Source organism: Leiobunum rupestre, chromosome 4, assembly GCF_980474605.1.
Source record: "Leiobunum rupestre chromosome 4, qqLeiRupe1.1.hap1, whole genome shotgun sequence".
NCBI lineage: Eukaryota > Metazoa > Arthropoda > Arachnida > Opiliones > Sclerosomatidae > Leiobunum > Leiobunum rupestre.
In genome coordinates this window covers 25,134,733-25,154,393 of record NC_143387.1, presented here as the reverse complement: position 1 = coordinate 25,154,393, position 19,661 = coordinate 25,134,733, and the positions used below count along the sequence as shown (strand labels likewise).

General features: G+C 38.0%; 1 protein-coding gene across 3 annotated transcripts in view; it reads left to right on the top strand.

Moving 5' to 3' along the window:
- LOC149947251 (fibroblast growth factor receptor-like 1) overlaps nucleotides 1-19,377 on the top strand; it is a 30,665-nt gene extending 11,288 nt beyond the window's left edge. For 2 of the 3 annotated variants that reach the window (XM_090171524.1, XM_090171523.1), the window contains exons 2-7: nucleotides 1,327-1,503; nucleotides 16,261-16,674; nucleotides 16,742-17,071; nucleotides 17,143-17,261; nucleotides 17,333-17,624; nucleotides 18,544-19,377. In XM_090171524.1, coding sequence (XP_090027650.1) covers nucleotides 1,374-1,503; nucleotides 16,261-16,674; nucleotides 16,742-17,071; nucleotides 17,143-17,261; nucleotides 17,333-17,624; nucleotides 18,544-18,995 — 1,737 coding nt within the window. In that variant the 5' untranslated portion in view covers nucleotides 1,327-1,373 and the 3' untranslated portion in view covers nucleotides 18,996-19,377. The remainder of the gene's footprint in view (nucleotides 1-1,326; nucleotides 1,504-16,260; nucleotides 16,675-16,741; nucleotides 17,072-17,142; nucleotides 17,262-17,332; nucleotides 17,625-18,543) is intronic. The other variant, XM_090171526.1, reaches the window with a different exon arrangement.
- The last annotated feature ends 284 nt before the right edge of the window (nucleotides 19,378-19,661 follow it).

The window sequence follows — 19,661 nt, the reverse complement described above, 5'->3', positions numbered from 1 at the left end:
ACTATAGATGATGATTGATTAACCGGTCCCGCTATCACGTGGTATAAAAGAGGCGGAGCTACTGGAGTTTCCCTAAGATTTTACGGTGGTGCCCTTTCAACTACTATCAATTACGCAAATCAAAACGCTTTACCGATGTGGTAATCAAATCTATTGAATTCAGAGCAATAAAATATTTTTCGCTATCCAGGCTGGTGGTGACGACTTAATAGCCAACGATCAGTAACGTAGATAAATGATTCAATTAAAAGGAAGAGTTCCCTCCCACAAGTGCCACTCGATAGGATCTGAGAAACCGGATATTCTCTCGCTGAATTTGTGGCCTCATCATTTATTTTTATATTAAAAATACTCGAATATTTTCTTATTTACCAAAGGCTAATGTTCATAAACGATTTATTATTATTTCACTTTCATGGTCTGACGAGCAGACCGACAGTTTTTGAGTGCGCCAGAGAGGAGTTCGCTTCTACAATTCACCCAAAAGAGAGTGGGAAAAAAAATAAAGCTGATTCGGTTCCACGGAGCCATAAATTTTGGAGTATTTATGAAGAGCGTAAAAATCTGGCGGTTGTTACGAGCTGAGGTCCCACCGAGAGTAGGATAATAAGCGAAAATTATCATTGACGAAGCTAAATTTATCTCCGCGAGATGCCTTATTCAAATTTCATAAGCCGCGTTAGGAGGGGGGGGGGGGCGGAACAAATGGCGTTGAAATCGAATACGGCTCGTTAAAAACTTGACGACAATTTCGTTTTACACGAACCAAGAAAAAAATGTGCGTATTAGCTTACTCGGTGTATTTTAAGGCCTTCTTATGATTTCAAAGAAGATGTCCATCCAAAGTGTTGCCTTTGAACACGTTTTTTTAAACCTCCACTTACCGTCTTTGTAGAGAAGGCGATATTACATAGAATGAACTGATTTTATCTTAAATGGATTAATATAATTTGGATCTTAACTTCTTAAAAAAGCCGTTAAAGAATGCGAATTAAATTTTTTAAACGCTTGCTACGGTCAATTGTGTTCTTTTGTCAGTTTTGTTCCTTAAAAATATTAATAAGTTATTATTATTAATTACATTTATTTATTCTGCTATACAATGAAAATTTATAATTCTATTTTGTGTAAAATTGAAAAAGGCTATGTTCAAAAAGTCAATATATTTTAAACGCGTACTTTAATACAAAACATTTGAAAAAACACTTGAATTTATGTTAGAGTTTGTACATTTATTTCATCATGACTGTACGTAGACAGCTGCGGAAATGAATGTTTTGGAGAAAAAAAATCAATGGCAAATAAGTTTATTTTTTTGTATTGCAGGTGTGATGTTTCGAAGAGCGTAGAAGCGGATGCTCGTAATGTAAACCATGAAAGGGTCATTCGAACCATTCAGGGTCAAGATTGACCGGCGCGTCATTGGCATTATCTTGACAACGGCCGTACTAAAATGGGTCCATTGTGCCGAGCCAAAGCAGGCGGAGTACTCCATCGGACAAAGTAAGCTCTTCTTCTCGAATAGGAAAAATATTCTCGAGGGAAAAAGGGATGGTCCGAACTATCTATTAAATCTAAATAGATGACCACACCTGATCTTGAAAGGTGAAAATGGAAGGCATACGGGTTAACCTTTTTCTATTTTTGCGGGATTATTTGACCTCGCGCGACCCCTTTCCGAATCGTTTGTAGGGGCAACAATCGTTCGACATCCGTGGCGAATTAAACGGGGAGTGAGGAGGGAACACAAAGGAAAGCTCGACTTAAAAATAGGAAGTGAGGTTTCCCGAGCGAAGGTGAACCGGCCCAATAAATTAAGAAGAAGGAGGAACCACTTCAAACGGGATCAGATAAGGGCCAGCGTAGTTAAAGCTACGCCGAGGGTACAGTGAGCGTTCTCTAAAACTATTTCGAAACTACTCGAATGATAGTATATTTTTGAACGTATCTTCGACAATGGAACGGAGGCAACGAAATAAGAAGCGATATAGGAAGGGGTACCGTTGAGGGCTGGAAAAGGAATCTACGAGGTTAGACACACAACGTCTTGTCTTTCCAGTCAGTGATGGATCGTAAGTAAGGACCGTCCCGGGGACCCCTACCGTTCGCCCGCTCGAGGGACCCCTGACTCGCGTATTTACCCCGCTTCAATCTGAAATAATATACATCAGCCCCGGATGGCAGTAGGTAAGAAATGGTGGTCTCTCGTCCTCCTTCATTATTCACTCCGGCAGTCTTCGGCGCTCCTCCGCGCCAGCGTGCCTCAGTTAGAACCGGGAACAGGGTAAGATGGCAACGCGGTTCGGCTCGGAGCGTAACTCGGTTATTGAGACGGGGTTCTCCGAGAAGGATGAGCTATTTCGAGAAAAAGGGACACAACGCGGGATCTATTCGAGATACGAGCTCGGAAGGGACCGTCAGCGGGGGACAAGAGCGAACGCGGAGGAGAGATATCCCGCAGTGGCCCCAACAACTCGCCTTGTCCCCTCTTCTTATTTTTAGGGGAAGCTTGACGAATGTCCAGATATCGCGAGATGACCGCCCAAAGAGAAGTTGCCTCCCCGCTCTTTTAGGATGAAGGGTTAAAAATAACAACTATACCGACGCGGTCTTATCGCGAGCTGCCAAGAGAGAGTTTCCTGGCACAGTCAGTGACGCGCGAATTCTCCCATTGACTGTTCTAATTAGTACCTTCCAAATAAAACGGTTTTCTCAAATCACCAAAATCTTGATTATATTAAAAATGTTTTTTGTTATCATATTTACTGTATACTATTACACGCGAGATATAATCACGACCAATACACCATTACACTTACCTTAAAAATTCAGCTTTGCCAGTAGCCTAACTAAATGTTATCTTGTTCATTTTGAAGAGCCCAATTACTTTCATCTCTTCGCTAAACTTTACTTACGTGGGCGGTAAAATAAATTATATTCTTAAACAATATTAGTTTAATTGAGGCTGAAATAAATACCCTATTACAGCAATCCAAAGATGTCTGATACAGGGGAGATTTAACCATTAGGCAGAGTAGACACGTGCCTAGGCCGGCATTTATCTAGGGGCGCCAAAACTCTGATAAAGCCCCACTCTGATAAAGTACTTAACTTGACCCTACTTAAAACAACGCCGAAAAGGTAAAAAAAGACCAACAACTTTTGGCGAAACTAATATATTTATTTATTTATTAATTTATTAAAAACTGATACGCCCCTACATAGCTGACCACCCCTTTAGACAATGCCAAAGGGCGCCAAATTTTTCTGTGCCTAGACGTGCTGAAAGGGTTTATCCGCCCCTGGATTGATATAAGGTGGAAAATTAACATTGGCAGAGCAGAATTTTTTCGAAAAATGAGTTTTACAAAACATGCTGGTTCATGAAATGAGCTATGTTTAATTTATAATTTGGTGGTTGTTCGTAGCGTTGGAGTCATACGTCGTAGCATAAGTAACATAATAACAATAAGTATGACACTTCCTATTGCTTTAATGCTAATTTTCTAACCGAACTTTTTTTCGACACTGATACTCTCTTCAAGTTGTGACTTGGACTGGCGACTTACAGTTTTGGATGACTACTTTTTGATTAAAATTTAAGTCTAATATCGGAGAGCACGTTCTGGAGTCGCCAGGGGCTTTGGTTTTGTTTAGAAGCCCGCGTGTGAATCACGCGTGATAAAAAAAACATGAGCTCGTTGCGCCGAGAAAAACATTTTTAATTTTTATCATTTTAGCCTATCTATCGGAAACCAGATATTTCGGCTTAGCGGAAGTCTCGCGTATTTTAGACACTAGAGGGCTCTGTGCTGAGAAAACATCTTGATTACGCAACAGCTATGAAAATCAGTTTGGTTGTAAATCTCGTTAATTGTCATACGTATTGTTATTATGTTACTTATGGTCGTACCCAAGCCCCTTCTTAAAACAGCCACCATGACATTATTGAACGTCACCGATCACGAGGAAAAACACCCCACATTCCTGTTTCACAAATAATCACGTGACTACAATGGGCGTCGTATTGTTATGACCGACATAAATTCGTTATCATTACAATGATAACAAACCACAACCCCGGGTAACCTGAGATTTTTTTTGAACGAGAGGAATATGCGCTTTGATAAATGCCGCTCTGTTTTTATTTACCCCCCCCCCTACGCGCATGCGCGCGAGTCACTGAATAAAATAGTCACGTGCTTAAATGTTAGTTTTTTCTTTCAGGGGGCGCGTGCGAAATTGAATGAGCTCCTCTGTATTGAAATACTAAGCTTTTACAATGTTAAGTTAAAAGGAACCACTTAATGAGTGCATTGTAAAGGATGATAAAATTGGCGAATATCTACTTATTCGCCGATTTTATCATCCTTTACAATGCAGTCCATAGGTGGGGGTTCCTTTTAACTTAACATTGCGTATATACTAATCTCCACCACTCTCCCCCTATTCGGCTTTCCGTTGCTATGCAACTCGTTTTGAAATTTTTAATATTTAGGCTTAGTTTCTCTATTCGGTGTTATAGTCGCCAGCCAGATTTCCCGCACGGTACTGACGAGTCCCAAATAAGACGAAACCGGTCTACCGTTGGAATTTCTGGCTTTTTATTTAATTTAATTTTTTACTCGAAGATCTATTTGGTCCGAGTTTCGCGTCTTTTCGTTTGCTCGAAGACCTATCGGTACGAGCTATTAGTAAGTTTTTAAATTTCTTCAAATTCGTTTAGGGTTTAGCTTTATCATCCCTTTTCATAATGGACTAATCTACTTATTCGCCAATTTTATCATCCTTAAGCTTTTACAAGTATGTCCTGGCTCTCTGTATTACTACTTCTAGGAAAATTGTTGAATAGTTTTTATTTAAAGGGGAACTGCCAAATATCGCTAAATCTGCCTATCAAAAGGTACTTACACGTACCTTATTTTGTCTTGGCCCACAAAGTTGAAACGCAAAATAACGCCAAGTATTTGGGTTTGAATTTTCGCCGCCATCTTAAGGTGTATCGCTAGCGCCAGCACGACCTTAGTGAGCGATTTGCGAACTATCCTAACGTTTGAAATCGCGAAATTTAGGCTTAGGTCTTGCAGTGGAACGCGCTGCGCGTGCAAAACAAATCTTTGGCGTCTTCAGCAGCGCGCGCTTTTATATTGTTTTTCAAGCAAGGAGTGTCTCACCGATTTCTCACTAGGTGTCGCAGCGGACGCTCGCTTTTCAATTTCCCGAAATTTCTTTATTTTATTAAAAATTAACCGCTTAATATTTTTTGATGCGGTTTTCGCCATAAATTTTAGTTTTTAACGGGCTATAAGACTATCTAACTGGTTAAAGCTTGACCGTTCCCCTTTAAGCATCTATTGAGCGGTTCAAAATTATTACGAACATAGATGCAAACTAACAGAAGCATGCCAAACCTTAAATGAGCAGATATATACCCATCACAGGCTTATTGAGATTAAATCAAAGGCGTAGTGAGACGTTCACATCTGTACGTTTCGAGTTGTGTACTTCATCGTTCTATATCGAATGGGGTTCGATTGTCGAAAAGAAGTGTAAAAGATACCTCGGTGACTCGGTGTAGAAAGTTGAAACACTCTTTCGGCAGGCAGAGTCAGCTACTTTTCTCTCAACAAGAAAACAAATCGGTCTATCAGAGCCGCGAGGAGAAGAGACATTGTTGGGTCTCGTTTACATTGGAACGCGTCACGCGTGGCAGCCGGGCAGATATCTCGGCTATTCGGGCGCGCGAATTCAACGGGGTGTAGATGATCCGTCTGAATAGGGCTTCTTTATTCCGCGGCACGTAAGCGTCGGGTAAATATTATTCCAAAGTCGAAAGAGGAAAGCGAAGGCGGGAAGCGGGAGATCCCGGAGGTTGGGTTTCTCCTTTCGGGGGTGGTGTTTCCGTATTTAACGAGCTGCTTGACACGCGCGCCCCTTGAAACAAGGCAGAGCGCTGTTCCCGGATCATGTTTCCCCGCGAAGATTTTTTAGCGCGTCTTGATTCTTTTACAAACTTTTAAACAAGTGCCAGTTTAGCGCCAAAGTTTTGACTACCGATTTCCAATTGCTATTTTCCCGGCACTAGAAGGAGAATCACGGACTTGTCACTGCCATTTTCTAGCGACAAACACAAGGAGAACGCAGCTAGCCTTTAAACACGCTAACGAAGGGTTGTCTACGAATTTCATTGGACGAGCGTCACGAGCCTTTACGCTGACAATTTCCGAATTTTCCCCTTTCGACGGCAGCAGGCGCTAAAGCGTCTAGCCAATGAAAAATGTACGCGAGAAAATCCACGACTTTTGACGGGTTGCGTTCTCCTTGTGTGGGGTGTTCTGTTTGTTGCTCCCTGCTCCTAGCTACCATATAGATCATTTCGGTGGAAAAGTAAAGCAGATACGTTGTGGTACCCTAAAGACAGCTGTGCTCATTATTTTTTTAAATGGTTAGCGTAGGTCGTCGTTCTATAGCGTATGCTAACAGGTTCGGTGGTGGAAATCAGTTTTTTAGTGCACCTAGGTTATGTATTTTATAGAATTGCCAAGAGCCTGACAGGTAAATTGAAAAATAAACCACATTATAAACGAAAGAAGAAACTGACTTTCTGACGGCTTCATGGGGAGACCAAGTTATGTTAAATAAGTCCTTTTAAAATATGAAATACGGGTCCTTTTTTTTGGAAATATAATAGTTTTTTGCACCCAATCACCAAGTTAATTGTGTGTATTAAAATCACGTACCGTGTAGCCGCCGCTGTAGTGTACATCTTCAACCGTAGGGTTTAAATGGTAAAAGATACATAATACGATAGGAAATTACACACCCTCGATATCCCAATATTAATACATTGATCGTGAGCATAGAACTTGATCATATGTAAATATTTGACATTTCCATTTCTGAAATTAGGTTCGATTTGAATGAAAACGATGTTTTCAGTTAAATCTTGATCTCTTCTACCTACGATGGTATTTGCATCAAAAATTATTTTTAAATAAGGTTTCTAGGCCATGTACGCGCTATTGTGGTATTCGAATTTAGTTGCCGCAACTAATTTGTAACCCAAGAGTTGGTTTTTTTATACGTAATAATGACGACACAACATTACACGGGAAATATGAATATACCACTTCAGTAATACCGTACGAGCAAGTGCAATGACTGACGCGCCGTCTACTATCAGAAAAGAGAAATACTTAGTTTGCAATCCCCTTTTCTGCCGTTTCAACAAAACGTAAAATAGCATCTGCTTCCGAATAATGGCCGTAGATGTCGCCACAAGAAATCCTAAAGTGGCGTATTTTCTTTAAAGGCCTAGGTTTTCATCTGCCTGTCACCCTTTAAATTTGCTTTCCTTTTAAACAAATACCCTGGTGGTAGGCCAACAGCGGAACACATTGGCCTACCACCAGGGTATTTGTTTGGAAGGAAAGTAAATTTAAAGGGTGACAGGCAGAAGAAAACCTAGGCCTTTAACGCTATAGGAATTGTAGGCATACCTTTCAAATAAAGCGTTCTTGAGACTTCATTAACTTACACGTTTAAAGTTCAAAAAGCTGGCGAGTCAGCCATTTCCGAGACGAGTTACTACGCATTACGAATACAGTTTTTTTAGAAGCACGTCGCTCGTTCCCAGAGGACGTGATTGGGAATAAACTAACAAAACGCGACCGATTACGGGCAAAATTGATGACCGTCGAAGTCGCGTTACCACAGCCACTGATTCGACCCCCTCACGCCGGGCATATTTCGTCTCCCACCCGCAGCGAAACGAAAATCGAGTTAAGAAAATACCACACAAGGTGTCCGTCTTGTTCAAACTATCAAATGACCTCAGAACCGGGGAAGGGGGGAGGGAGCGCTAGAAAATGGGGGGGGGGGATCAATTCGTCAAATGTTTTCCTTTAGCATTATTCATGAGGGAGATCAGGTAGGGGGTCGCATACGTATAGGTCTAATACCAAATTTCGTATTATCAAGGGAGAAATATCCACCCACATTGGGTGACTTCCATTTTTACAGGAAAGTACACGACACTACCACCCCCCCCTTCCCCCATATTTTAGAAAATTTCTGGGGTTGTTTTTCTTTTTTTTTTCTTCCTTTTTTTACCAATTCTTTCCTTAAAAAGCCAATTAATTTAAATTTAAAATGAGGTGGACATTTCATATTATAAGTAATTATAAGTATACGATATTAGTGTTTAAATATATAGTTTAACTAGTAGGCATGGCTTCACACCTTAAATCTTAAAGTCATATGTACAATCCCCAAATTTTTATTAAAACTGCTCTTAAAATTACGAAATCAGTTTATAAAAATTGCTTACGAAATATGAAAGTTGAACTATCAAATTTAAATTTCGGTCTACTAGATAGGGGAAAATGAAACGTTTTGACAGGAAGGGAAGAAATATTTATTTAGTATAAAAAAACTACTTTGAACACTATTTTAAGCAATTTTATTAATAAAATATCAACTCAAGATAAATTATCGATAAAAATTAAATACGAAAAAATTTAGCGATTTTGAGATAATTAATAATTTCTGCGATTCAGACTAAACATCTGATAAGACTTCGGGTAGGCCCATTCAAATGCGTCAAATGTTTATTTCTCTATTGCTATAAGTAATCCTAAAACGTCACAATCTGAAATTAATTTGATTCGTTTGAACTTGATATTTTTAATTATTTTGACATCATGTACAATTTTTGTGTTTTACCAGTTAATAAGCGTGTAATATAGATCATTAGCTCTTTGTCAATGATAAAAAATCCTGAAATTATTTAACGAGGTCTTTTTACTACGATCCGAGCAATTAAATTTGTATTTATTGTTATTTATATAAATTTCCTTGATTTATCTATGTTACATAAATAATGTTTTTGATATTATGTATGGGCTGTAAATCGCTTGATGACTTGTCTAAATAAAATTAAACTCAAATGTAAATATCACAAGAATAACGAATACATTTGAATTTGATACCCCGTGAGAAATCGTATTGGACTTTACAACGATACTAGATTAAGAGTACCAGCGATTACGTAGATTATCGTAGTTCTTTATATATATATTAAACACGTCTAAAAGTAAATATCACTTTGCTCCGAGCAACCTATAAAAAAATTAATGATTTCACCCTAAAGAGCTGATTCAAAAAAGATGTCGTTTTGAAACCATCTAGAGAAACACGATGTCAGCGTTTCTACATTTGTAATTTCAAATGTCTCAATTGCATCGGATCTGAAAAAAATCGAAAATCGTCATTAAAAAAATGTGCTAGCTTAGTCACGTCGTCTCTCCGTAACCATCACCATCATTCAAAGTCCAATATATCTAAATGCCCACGCCGGTTTTAATAACGTCTTTCAAAAATCTTTTAAATAAAATTAGCCCATTAAAGTTTTTGATGAAATTACCGCGAAATCGAGCAGATGCCCGGATCTAAAAGACGAAAGTAAAGAAAAAATCAGACATAATTATGGGTTTAAAAAAAGTACTTCGAGGGTCCTCCTTTTTATAAAAACTAAGAGAAAAATATACCGCAAAGGGGGCAGGAAAGAGTGTATAGGATGGATGTTCTATCTCTTTCTTTGGTGGCCGAAAGACGGCCGTGATTTAAAGGACGCCAGATAAAATCCTGATTTAGTAAGCAAAAGTTATATTGATTAGGTAACGGAGAAAATGTTCGGCGATAAATTTTTATCAAAGTCCGTAAATTCGGTGTTACTAAGACCCAGTAATCCGCGATATCCTCCTTCGGATTTCGATACTTGACTCGCTCGATAAAAAAGAAAGAGGGCTCTAAGAATACGTTGAACACTTTTTTCTACCAGCATTTCGTCTTGAACAACTTTTAAGTCTGAGACATCGCTGATAGCCTAGCTTGGATTTTCCCCTTTTTTTTCAGGGCTTATCAATTTCTCTTTCTCTTTTCGAGAGAGTGCAATTCGAGGACCTCCCTTTCCATTTAACCACTTTGTACGTTTCAAAGCTAAAAAAACGAAACGCAAATGCAATTTATTTCAATCGTTAAACTACGAGGGAGGGTCGAGTTCGCATTCAAATTTAAATTTACAAGCACTCGCTTCTTAACCGAGGTTTTATTTTGCGAAAACCAGCAATTTATCATGGATAATTAAATGCGTGTAGGAAACTCTAGAATAACAGTTTATCACATTTAGATCAAAGTAATGATATCTTAATAAATATTAGACACGGTGCGTCTTAATCATAGTAAAATGATTAAATCTGGGTAATCGTGATTAAATCAAGGTAATCAAGATTAAAAAAAGATTAAAAAATCTAATCAAGATTAGAAAATCTAATCAAGATTAGAAAATATAATCAAGGTTAGAAAATCTAATCAAGATTAGAAAATCTAATCGAGATTAGAAAATATAATCAAGATTTAAACGAGATTTAATCATTCTAATCAAGATTAGAAAATCTAATCAAGATTTAAACGAGATTTAATCATTCTAATCATGACCTAATCTATTTAATCAGGATTTAATCATTCTAATCATGACCTAATCTATTTAATCAGGATTTAATCATTTAAACGATATTTAATCATTCTAATCACGATCTAATCTTTTTAATTAGATTTAATCATTTTAATTAGATTTAATCTTTTTAATTAGATTTAATCTTTTTAATTAGATTTAATCTTTTTAATTATATTTAATATTTTTTATTAGATTTAATCTTTTTAATTACATTTAATCATTTTAATCACGATTTAATCAATATAATCGGCTGAATCGAGTATTTATCATTAAAATAAAACTAAAGTACGATTTAATCATACTAATAACGATATAATTTTTTTAATCAGGATTTAATCATTTTAAACAGATTAAAGCATATTAATCAGATTAAATAACTTATTCGTGATTAAATCAGATTTAAACATTATAATCATGATTAAACGTGATTTAATCAACTTAATCGCGATTAAATTGAATTTAATCAAAATAATCACGATTAAATTGAATTTAATAAAAATAATCACGATTAAATTTAATCTTTTGAGGGGTGCGTCGTTAATCAAGGAAGTGACCTGCCCCTCGACGGTAAGTCAACCCCCGAAACATGTAGCGGAAACTGGTAATAAAGCTACGGCTACACTCGGCTACGAGCTTCCCCATTCACGTTCTCGAATGGTTGCTTAACTTGGTGGATATTTATTGTGACATCATCACTATTACAATATATCTCGTAAAATAAATAAAAACCAACGCGATTTCTTATTAGGGACGAACGATTTACGAAATAAAAATACACTGTTTATAAGCGGTGATTTGACGGGGATGATAAATTCAGGGGGGGGGGCTCATTGTTTTATTCCGACCATCCTTCAAAGCTATCGAATAACGAGCCCGCAGACCGCGAGGGCTAAAACCAGTTTCAAACACCCTGCGGGGAAAAATAATATATTTGAGGAAAAAATGTTTCCCCCAAAATTCGTGAACTTTTGTGAAAAGCGGCGTCTAGTTAGCGAGCCAGCGGCTCAATTAATGAAATTCCACAAATTGAAAACGGCGCTACGTTCTCTCTGCCTCTTTTGCGGAGGAAAAAAAGTATTCATCGAAAGAAAACGGCCATTATTCTTCATTTCGAGTGGTCTTCACCAGGGGGCAGGCTCGTTTATTAAGCCTAAGCTATAAAAGTAATTTTTCTATACATTGCCGAAAAATGCTGTCCAACCAGTTTTAATTGCTCACCGCATACTATACCCGGCTCTTTAGCTTCGGCGACGCATTCTCCGGAGCGCGCGTTGATGGAATACGCGAACATGCCCCCGAGACGGAAGGGGGGGGGGGCGACAGGAGACTAATTTGAATGCTAATAGGCCTTGCCTTTTGTTCAATTTTCGCGTCTCTAAACGACCACTTTTCTAAACGATTTAGGATGTGTTAGTGGTTGACGTTTATCCTAAGCCATAAGTTCTGATTACTATTGAGCTTTCGTAGACGTTTACCGTATCTTTGGAGAATGTTTTTTTTTAAGTTAATGTGCAGGGGTGAATTTAGTTGGACCTTAACTCGCATCTATCTCTGCGTATGTGAGCTACGGATGGATTAAGGAATTTATAGGGATTCTAAGGGTGATCTGGTATCTATTGCGTTCCAAGATTAACTGGATTATTTTTAATTCGATACCTTTAGCGGGTAACATATTTTGTTACTCTACTGGCAGTACGCGGATACGCTTTGCGCTTGTCTGACAAACCGAACTGATTTTCACGGGTTGATCTGCTTTTTAAATTGTATCTTTAATCCGCGATAACTGCGGATATACTATTTAAGTGTATCTTTATATTGGCTTGGTGGAACTAACAAGGAGACATCCCAAGGTGTAACCCACCGATTTTGTTCAAACTCGGGGGGAATTTATTCAATGGGCAACCGTTTTGCCATGGCAACGAAAAATGTTTTTGACAACAAAAAATTGAAATTTTCCAATTGAAAATAACATGGGATTCTGACCGATTCCTAGGCCCCCCCCCCCCCCTGTGAACATTTTAATAAATTTCAAAAATTCGAAAAGCCAAAAATAGAAATAGAGATAACCACCTCGGGTAGTCTCCTTGTTAGTAGTTGAATGTTTTGGTAATAATTCGATAATACCAACTTTAGGTTCCAATTCACGCCGTCTTCTAGAAATAAAATAGTTAAAATCGAACCGCTGAATGCTTCGCTCTAAATGCATGCTTCCCTGTAAACAATTTGTGAACCGGTCTATTATTATATTTTTTAGATAAATTGAATAGAGACACACGAGACGTAAATATTGTCGATATTTTTTACCAGCTTCAAAATAAAGTAAAATTGTATCGCAAATACAATTTATTAATAACAAGTGAAAAATAAAATAATAAAAATAACACGGACTTGGCGTATAGTAGCCACCGGCGGAAACCAGTTTTTGAGAGAATGAAAAAATGACGTATTTGAAGTGGGGAAACTTCCTCTAGACATTAATTTATCCGCATAAGGGGAGGGGGGGGTGGCAGAGGGACGGAATAGCGCTTGTCAAGTTCTGCAAACAAACTCGCGTCAATCATAATAGGATCCTTTTTCATGCCGCCAATCTGGTCTCGTTTTCGTTTTACCTTCCCTCCTATTGTGTTGTACAAGCGAGGGGGAAAATCTCCCTTTATGGCCAGCGGCTTCGAAATGAGAAATGCTGAGAAACGTTGCCTTATTGTATATTGTAATGTGGCCAAACAAGACATCGCGTACAATCTCATTCCTATTCGAATATAGCCACTTTTAAAATACAAAGAACACTTGCTGCTCGTGTACGAATTTCCATTTCTATTAAAAATGTAATGGGAATTGAATAAATTATTTCCGGTTAACGATTGCTAAGAGGCTAAGAGCCTGTTGTAAATTGAGGGATGTCTAGAAATAAAAAATTTCAGAGATGCTAAGAAATTCAAAATTCCGTGATGAAAAACTAAACGTTTTCAAAAGGAACATTTCCACATTACCTCAGTTTTTCATTTCTATTTCAAATATGCTTAAAAAATTGCTAGTACACAGCTCAAGTGTCGATTTTAAATCTAAAAGTTCAATTTAAATGTTGAATATCCTCCACAAGAAAGCTAAATATAAAGATTATTATATAATTTTTATTACCTTCTACTATTTGTTATCTAAAAATCTCCAAAAATATAGTAGCTTTAATTTGTGTTTAAATTCTTACAGGTAATAGGCAATTTCACGTCTTTTTAAGCGTAGTGACTGCCAACATCTTTGCTTTAACGTTATGATTTTATCTTTAAAAAAAAAGTCTGACAGACACGATTATAAACACTGATAAGCTCGAAATTGTGTACCTAAAATTATACAAAAATATGGGCAAATATTAAATTTAACGCTCTGTTTTTTTAAGTGAAGGCGGTGAAATTTTACGTTTTTGAAAAACGAGTCCGAGGCTTGAGAATAGGGAAATAAGACAGCAGCGCCTCTGGAGGCCGGATTCCGCCCTACAAGGGTAACCTAACTTCCCCCTTGAAATCTTTCGAATCCACCTTGATGAGTTAATTTATTAGGTTTCCAATCTCCCCGTTCTTACGTATAATATGGTTCACTGACTTTCCGCGCGGTTTACAAATAAAATCTTCTCTTTTAAGTGCCGTGTACGTAATCATATATAACTCTTTGCGGTAGAAAACGCCCAACTGTTAGTTCACGAAAATTTTGAATTTGAACACGTTTTTTCTTTACGAGGTAAAAAGAAGAGATAGCTCGTGTAGGCCCCCAATATTTAATTATAGGTAGATAAATTTCAACGTTCAAACGTGGGCTAGTGATTAATTGAGCGATTCTAAAAAAACGCGGATAATTGAAGATCTTGACTGAAGTAATTTTTCACGAAATTTTGAAAAAAAAAAACTTCGTTTAAGTTTAGAAAGACAGAAACCCACATCTGAGAATTTAAACTGAAGTCGATTTCGGTCACGATACATTTTAGTTGATGTACGATGAAGCGGTACAGTTTGTTAAAATCGGTTCTACGATTAACTGTCTAGGTGAGATTCGAATGTATATTAGGTAACGTTTTATTTTTCTCGCGGCTTACACACACACACACGTTGATTTATAGTGTTGGAAATCCAGTAAAATAATAATATAGACTATATAACTTAGCTGCGAGGTGTTTTGGTTGTAGGTGTCCGACCCAGTTTTCTATACAGGCGAGAATTGACCCTTCTGCTGTGGATTAAGAGCGGGGGTGGACATTTACGAATAAGAGAAATGACCTGATCTTTTTTAACTTTTTATTCTGTCTTTGCAAATCGGCGAAAACTAGTTCGACAGCCTTTTGGCAAGGAAAGGGTTACCGAATTTCCACTAAGCATCTGCCACGAGCGTTTAGTTATACATTTACACTCTCAAAACTAATTATAAAGTTATATTAGTTAAAAAAATCAGCTAGGCTAATACCCCAGGCACCATCTTAGGCCTAAGTCATCAAGCGACTTTTGAAGCCTTTAATTCAGGTGGCCGGGTTACACTGCGTAGGAGGGAGGTGGCAAGCCCTGCATGCCAAGCGATCGAGCCAATAGCTCCCTACACTAACTATTACCGTTAACCTCAACAAGTTTTGACATATTTTAAGGAATCAAAAGATCTCTAGTTCAATTTAATCCCAAACTAATCAACTTAAAATTGCCCAAACATATTTTAAATACTAGAGGAAAGTTTGAATTAGAAATCCTTTTTTGGGTAGCCAAAATACTTTTCGTTTAAGCTGGAAAAAAGATAATATTTCAAAATTACATTTATTTTGTTTTAGTTATAGAGCTCGCATATACACTGTAATGTTATGTTTATGGGTGGTATTTGTTTGAACAATATTTATAAGAAACTCAATTGTTGTCACGTGAGATGTACTATGTTATCGTTACGGACAAGTGTTATTGAATTAGTTGAGCGGGAAATTTACTCCTGCTAAATGGCCCAAAGCTCTCTAAAGTAGACGCTGATCTTATTAATTAGCAAACCCTTTAGTTGCCTTCGAAAATCTGCGTGGGCGCGCCTCCAAATTGAGAATGTCAAAAATTAAAATTGAATCTCATAAAATGCCTCCTTCTCAAATCGTGATGTGACTTGATTAGCGGTCGTTTACAGGGGGCGGTACGTCCGGGTCAAATAAATAAAACACTACTCACGTATTACGCGAGGTACTAATTAAACTGAGAAAGGTAACAGTGTAGAAAAGTTCAGGTGGGACGCGTATAGCGGTTGATATTTTCGTTTGGGCCTAAGTAACATAATTAACATAAGTATGACACTTCCTCGTAAGTCAGAACGTTTTTAAAAACTGACATATCCCCGTTAATCATTTCTAGTCTTTGGAACTGTCACGTAACGACCAATGCTTAGTGAAAATTGAAACGCTTTTAAAAGTAAAAAAATGTTTGTTTTGGAAAAATAATGATGAATTATTGAATAAAATTGTCTATTATTAACACACTTCGTTACTGAAGGTAATTGTTATTTTCGAATTTATTTATCGCAATCAAACTAAACTGGTAGTAATTTTGCTAACGAAGGAAGCGGAAGTAACAAGTTTCCTGTTCCAAAACTTCCGATTACGCAATCATTAACGGAAATGTTTCAGTGTCATACTTAAGTGTATTGTGTTACTTGTGGTCTGGGTTATAATATAACGTACGTTGCTCGCAATTTTAAATTGATGGATTTTTAACCATATTCTCATAATTTTTCTTCCGTAGGTCCACCGCGGGTAGTACATCAAGGCAGTGACTTGAGGCACGTGGCCACAGTGGGAACCAATGTCCAGTTGAGTTGCGGGACGGCCGGAGCCGACTTTTTTGACTGGTTCAAACAGGGAGATCCTCTGGCGGAGTCGGAGCGGATACGAATCACGGACCAAGGGGCGCTCAGGATTAAGAGCGTGTCCTCCGAAGACACCGGAGACTACGAATGCAAAGCGGTCAACGGGTTCGGCTCGGTGACCGTACCAGTTTATCTTCTAGTACTTGAGTCTGGTGGTACCGACGAAAAGGCGGCCGATGATGAACACACCGAAGACGAGAGCCAGGAGCTGGACCCGGACAGCCCCAATAACGGGAACCTATTCAGACCAGAGCACGACACCAACAAGCAAGGAGATACTGTCCCCAAAAGTAAGTTTCCGGGATATTCTCAAATATAGATAGAATATTTTGTATTAATGGGTTCGATTTATTGCAGGTAAACCGGAGTTCGTTCAAGTCACCAAATTCCCGCATCCAATCGTACAAAGGCCCGTCGGAAGCACGGTCAGGCTGAAGTGTGAAGGAAAGGGCAACCCGCGACCTCAACTGACCTGGTTGAGGGACGGCCATCCGATAGTCACTGGACGATCCATCTACAAAGGTTCCAAACCAATAGGAAAGGGTTATCACTTGCCAGCGGGAGCCAAGCTTGGACGGTGGACTTTGCAACTGCAAGATCTGCAACCGCAAGACGCGGGAAACTACACTTGTCTCTTGCACAATTCTCAGGGAACGAAAAATATAACCTTCAACGTCGAAGTCGTCGGTAATGTCTTAGGGAACGTCGTTGGTAACTCTAGTATAGTCTTAAAGGTAACTATTTGCTTTTTGAAACAGATCGTGTACGCAAGAAACCGGAGCTAACGGGAGATCATCCTATCAACACTACAGTCAGCACTGGAGCGACAGCCACATTACAGTGCAGGGTTCGCAGTGACGTGCAGCCTCATATTCAGGTGGGTTACAGAGAATACCATACTCGTTCATCCCGCTTAGAGGTAACACCAAATCCTATTATTAATGACAGTGGCTGAAACGAGTGGAGAAAGACGATCTACGAGATTTTCCGGAAAGTATCTCGAGCCACGGAGCCGTCGCTACCGGAGTGGAGGAGAATCTCTTCGTGGTTGAAGGCGAATCCTTCAGGGTTCTGGGATCTTCAGACATACTAGAGAATCCGGAAGGCACATTCCTCAACAAATTAATCATCAACGACGTCACCGAGTCAGATTCGGGGAAATACGTTTGCCTGGGAGCCAACACTTTGGGTTACAACTTTCGGAGCGCGTACTTAACAGTCACAAATCACCAGAAACGTAGTAGGATCTTTTCAATGTTATTCTTTTAGTATGACAGTCTGGCGTCATTAAAAATGGTTGGTAGATGAGCTCGTAAATTACAGCTCACATATACAGTCAAGAATGTAGTCAGAATTATGGAGAACTTACGACTCATCCTGCTTCCATTCCTGGGTGGAATCCACGAAATTCATATTGAAACAGTATTGCCATCTTCCGGGGTCTATTAGTATCTCGTTTTACAATGTATTTCCTTTGACAAAAACGGTGCTTGATAATCTATGTACTATATATCTGATAAACAAATAATTAAGTGCAGCTTTAAATAAAGGCGAATTAAACTAAATGAAGAGTTAAATCAAACCTTCCATTAACAAGGTTCTATTACCGATACTTGATAAATGAATTTAGGAAAATCTTAAGAGTTTTCGTTTGTGGGAGGAACTTAAGTTGGAGATGATAATAATCCTAATTACGTTCTTTATACCATCCATGCTGACGTCACGACTGTCACCCTTTTACAAAAAAAAACAATAGGACCTTTATTGGGAAGTACATAAAGGATATAACTGGAATGACGCATTGGTATTTGGATCATGTTCCCAATCGTGTACCACTAGAGTACCAATTAGCTATTGAATCCCATTTGAAATCTTACTGGAACTCATTGTGTATTTGAATAAATTATCAATAGGATTTTTCAATTTATCGGTGTTAATTAGGGTTAAATTGGTTTAGAAAAGCACTGGTTTATCATGCCTATGACACCATCCGATTGGGCTTTCAATTATTGACCTGATTGACAATTTAATGGCTTGAACAATTCAACATAATTCGCCAACAAAATCCCAGATGGTTTCCAATAATGTTTTTTTTTTGTAAGCTTTAGAAAAAAAATTGTCAAAGCATCTAATGTAGTTTTTCTTTGAAACGATTGTAGGAAGTTACAAAGAAACTTCAGCTAGTCTCAACCTGTCATCGGTGCCCTTCCCCATCACCGTGTGCGGGTCCGTTTTGGGTTTCGCGGTCATTATCTGTATAGTGGCCTGTTTTCGGAGGTATAATCTGAGGAAGAAGACGCGACGACGCAGACCCGATGGCAAAGAGGCCGTGGCCACCTCGGAAGAGTTCAAACGGTTCCAGCGGGTGCCGCAAGACAGGGTTGTCCACGGACATCATACCGCGAGAAACGACGGAGGAGCTTACCACAATATGGAACAGTCGCGGGTGCTGGAAGACGTGGCCATTCACAAATCGCTGATGAAAAAAATGAACAGGGACTCTTTGAGGCCGCCGATGCTGGCCATCGAGTGCGATTCTAGCGTCCGAACTAATCGAAGCAGCGGGAACAGTAGCTGCCAAAATGCCAAATATTACCCGAGTCGTTTATAAATACCCAAAATATTCGTATTTTTTGTAATTTTGTTTTAAAAACGTGGTTTTTTTTATCGAAGTAAATGTTTTGTATGTTGGAGAACAAGACGAAAAGAGAAAAGTTTAATGGTTTTAAGAAAAAATATTTTCACTTCTTTAAATTCGAAATTTTTACACTCTTGTCAATTTATTTATTTATCTGTATGAAGTTTTACAAAGAATGCCATAGATTGAATATATATATATATGTATTTTAATTTTTTGGATCGAATTTCTATTTCATCCAGTGGACCGAATGCTAGACTTGTTAACCGGTTATATGAAACATCGTAATGAAACTTTTTAATAAATTTTTAATGATGTTTAATTTGTATATATATAACGATTCTTATATATTAAAATTTTTAAAAACGTATTTTCCAAAGAATGAAATAAATGTTGTACATATACACGTTTTCTTCTTCCACTTATTAATTGATCAAACTAATTTTCTCTCTTTTACAACATAATGTATACTTAAAGCACTTATATCTATATTGTTACCAAACATATTTTGCTTTTAAGAAAACATTTTTGAGTTTGCGTAGTTTTTCTTTGGCAAGATTAAGTTTTTGTTCAATGTATGTTTTTCACATACGAAAATGGGGATTTACATGAAATGTTTTGAAAACTTATCGTTCAGAT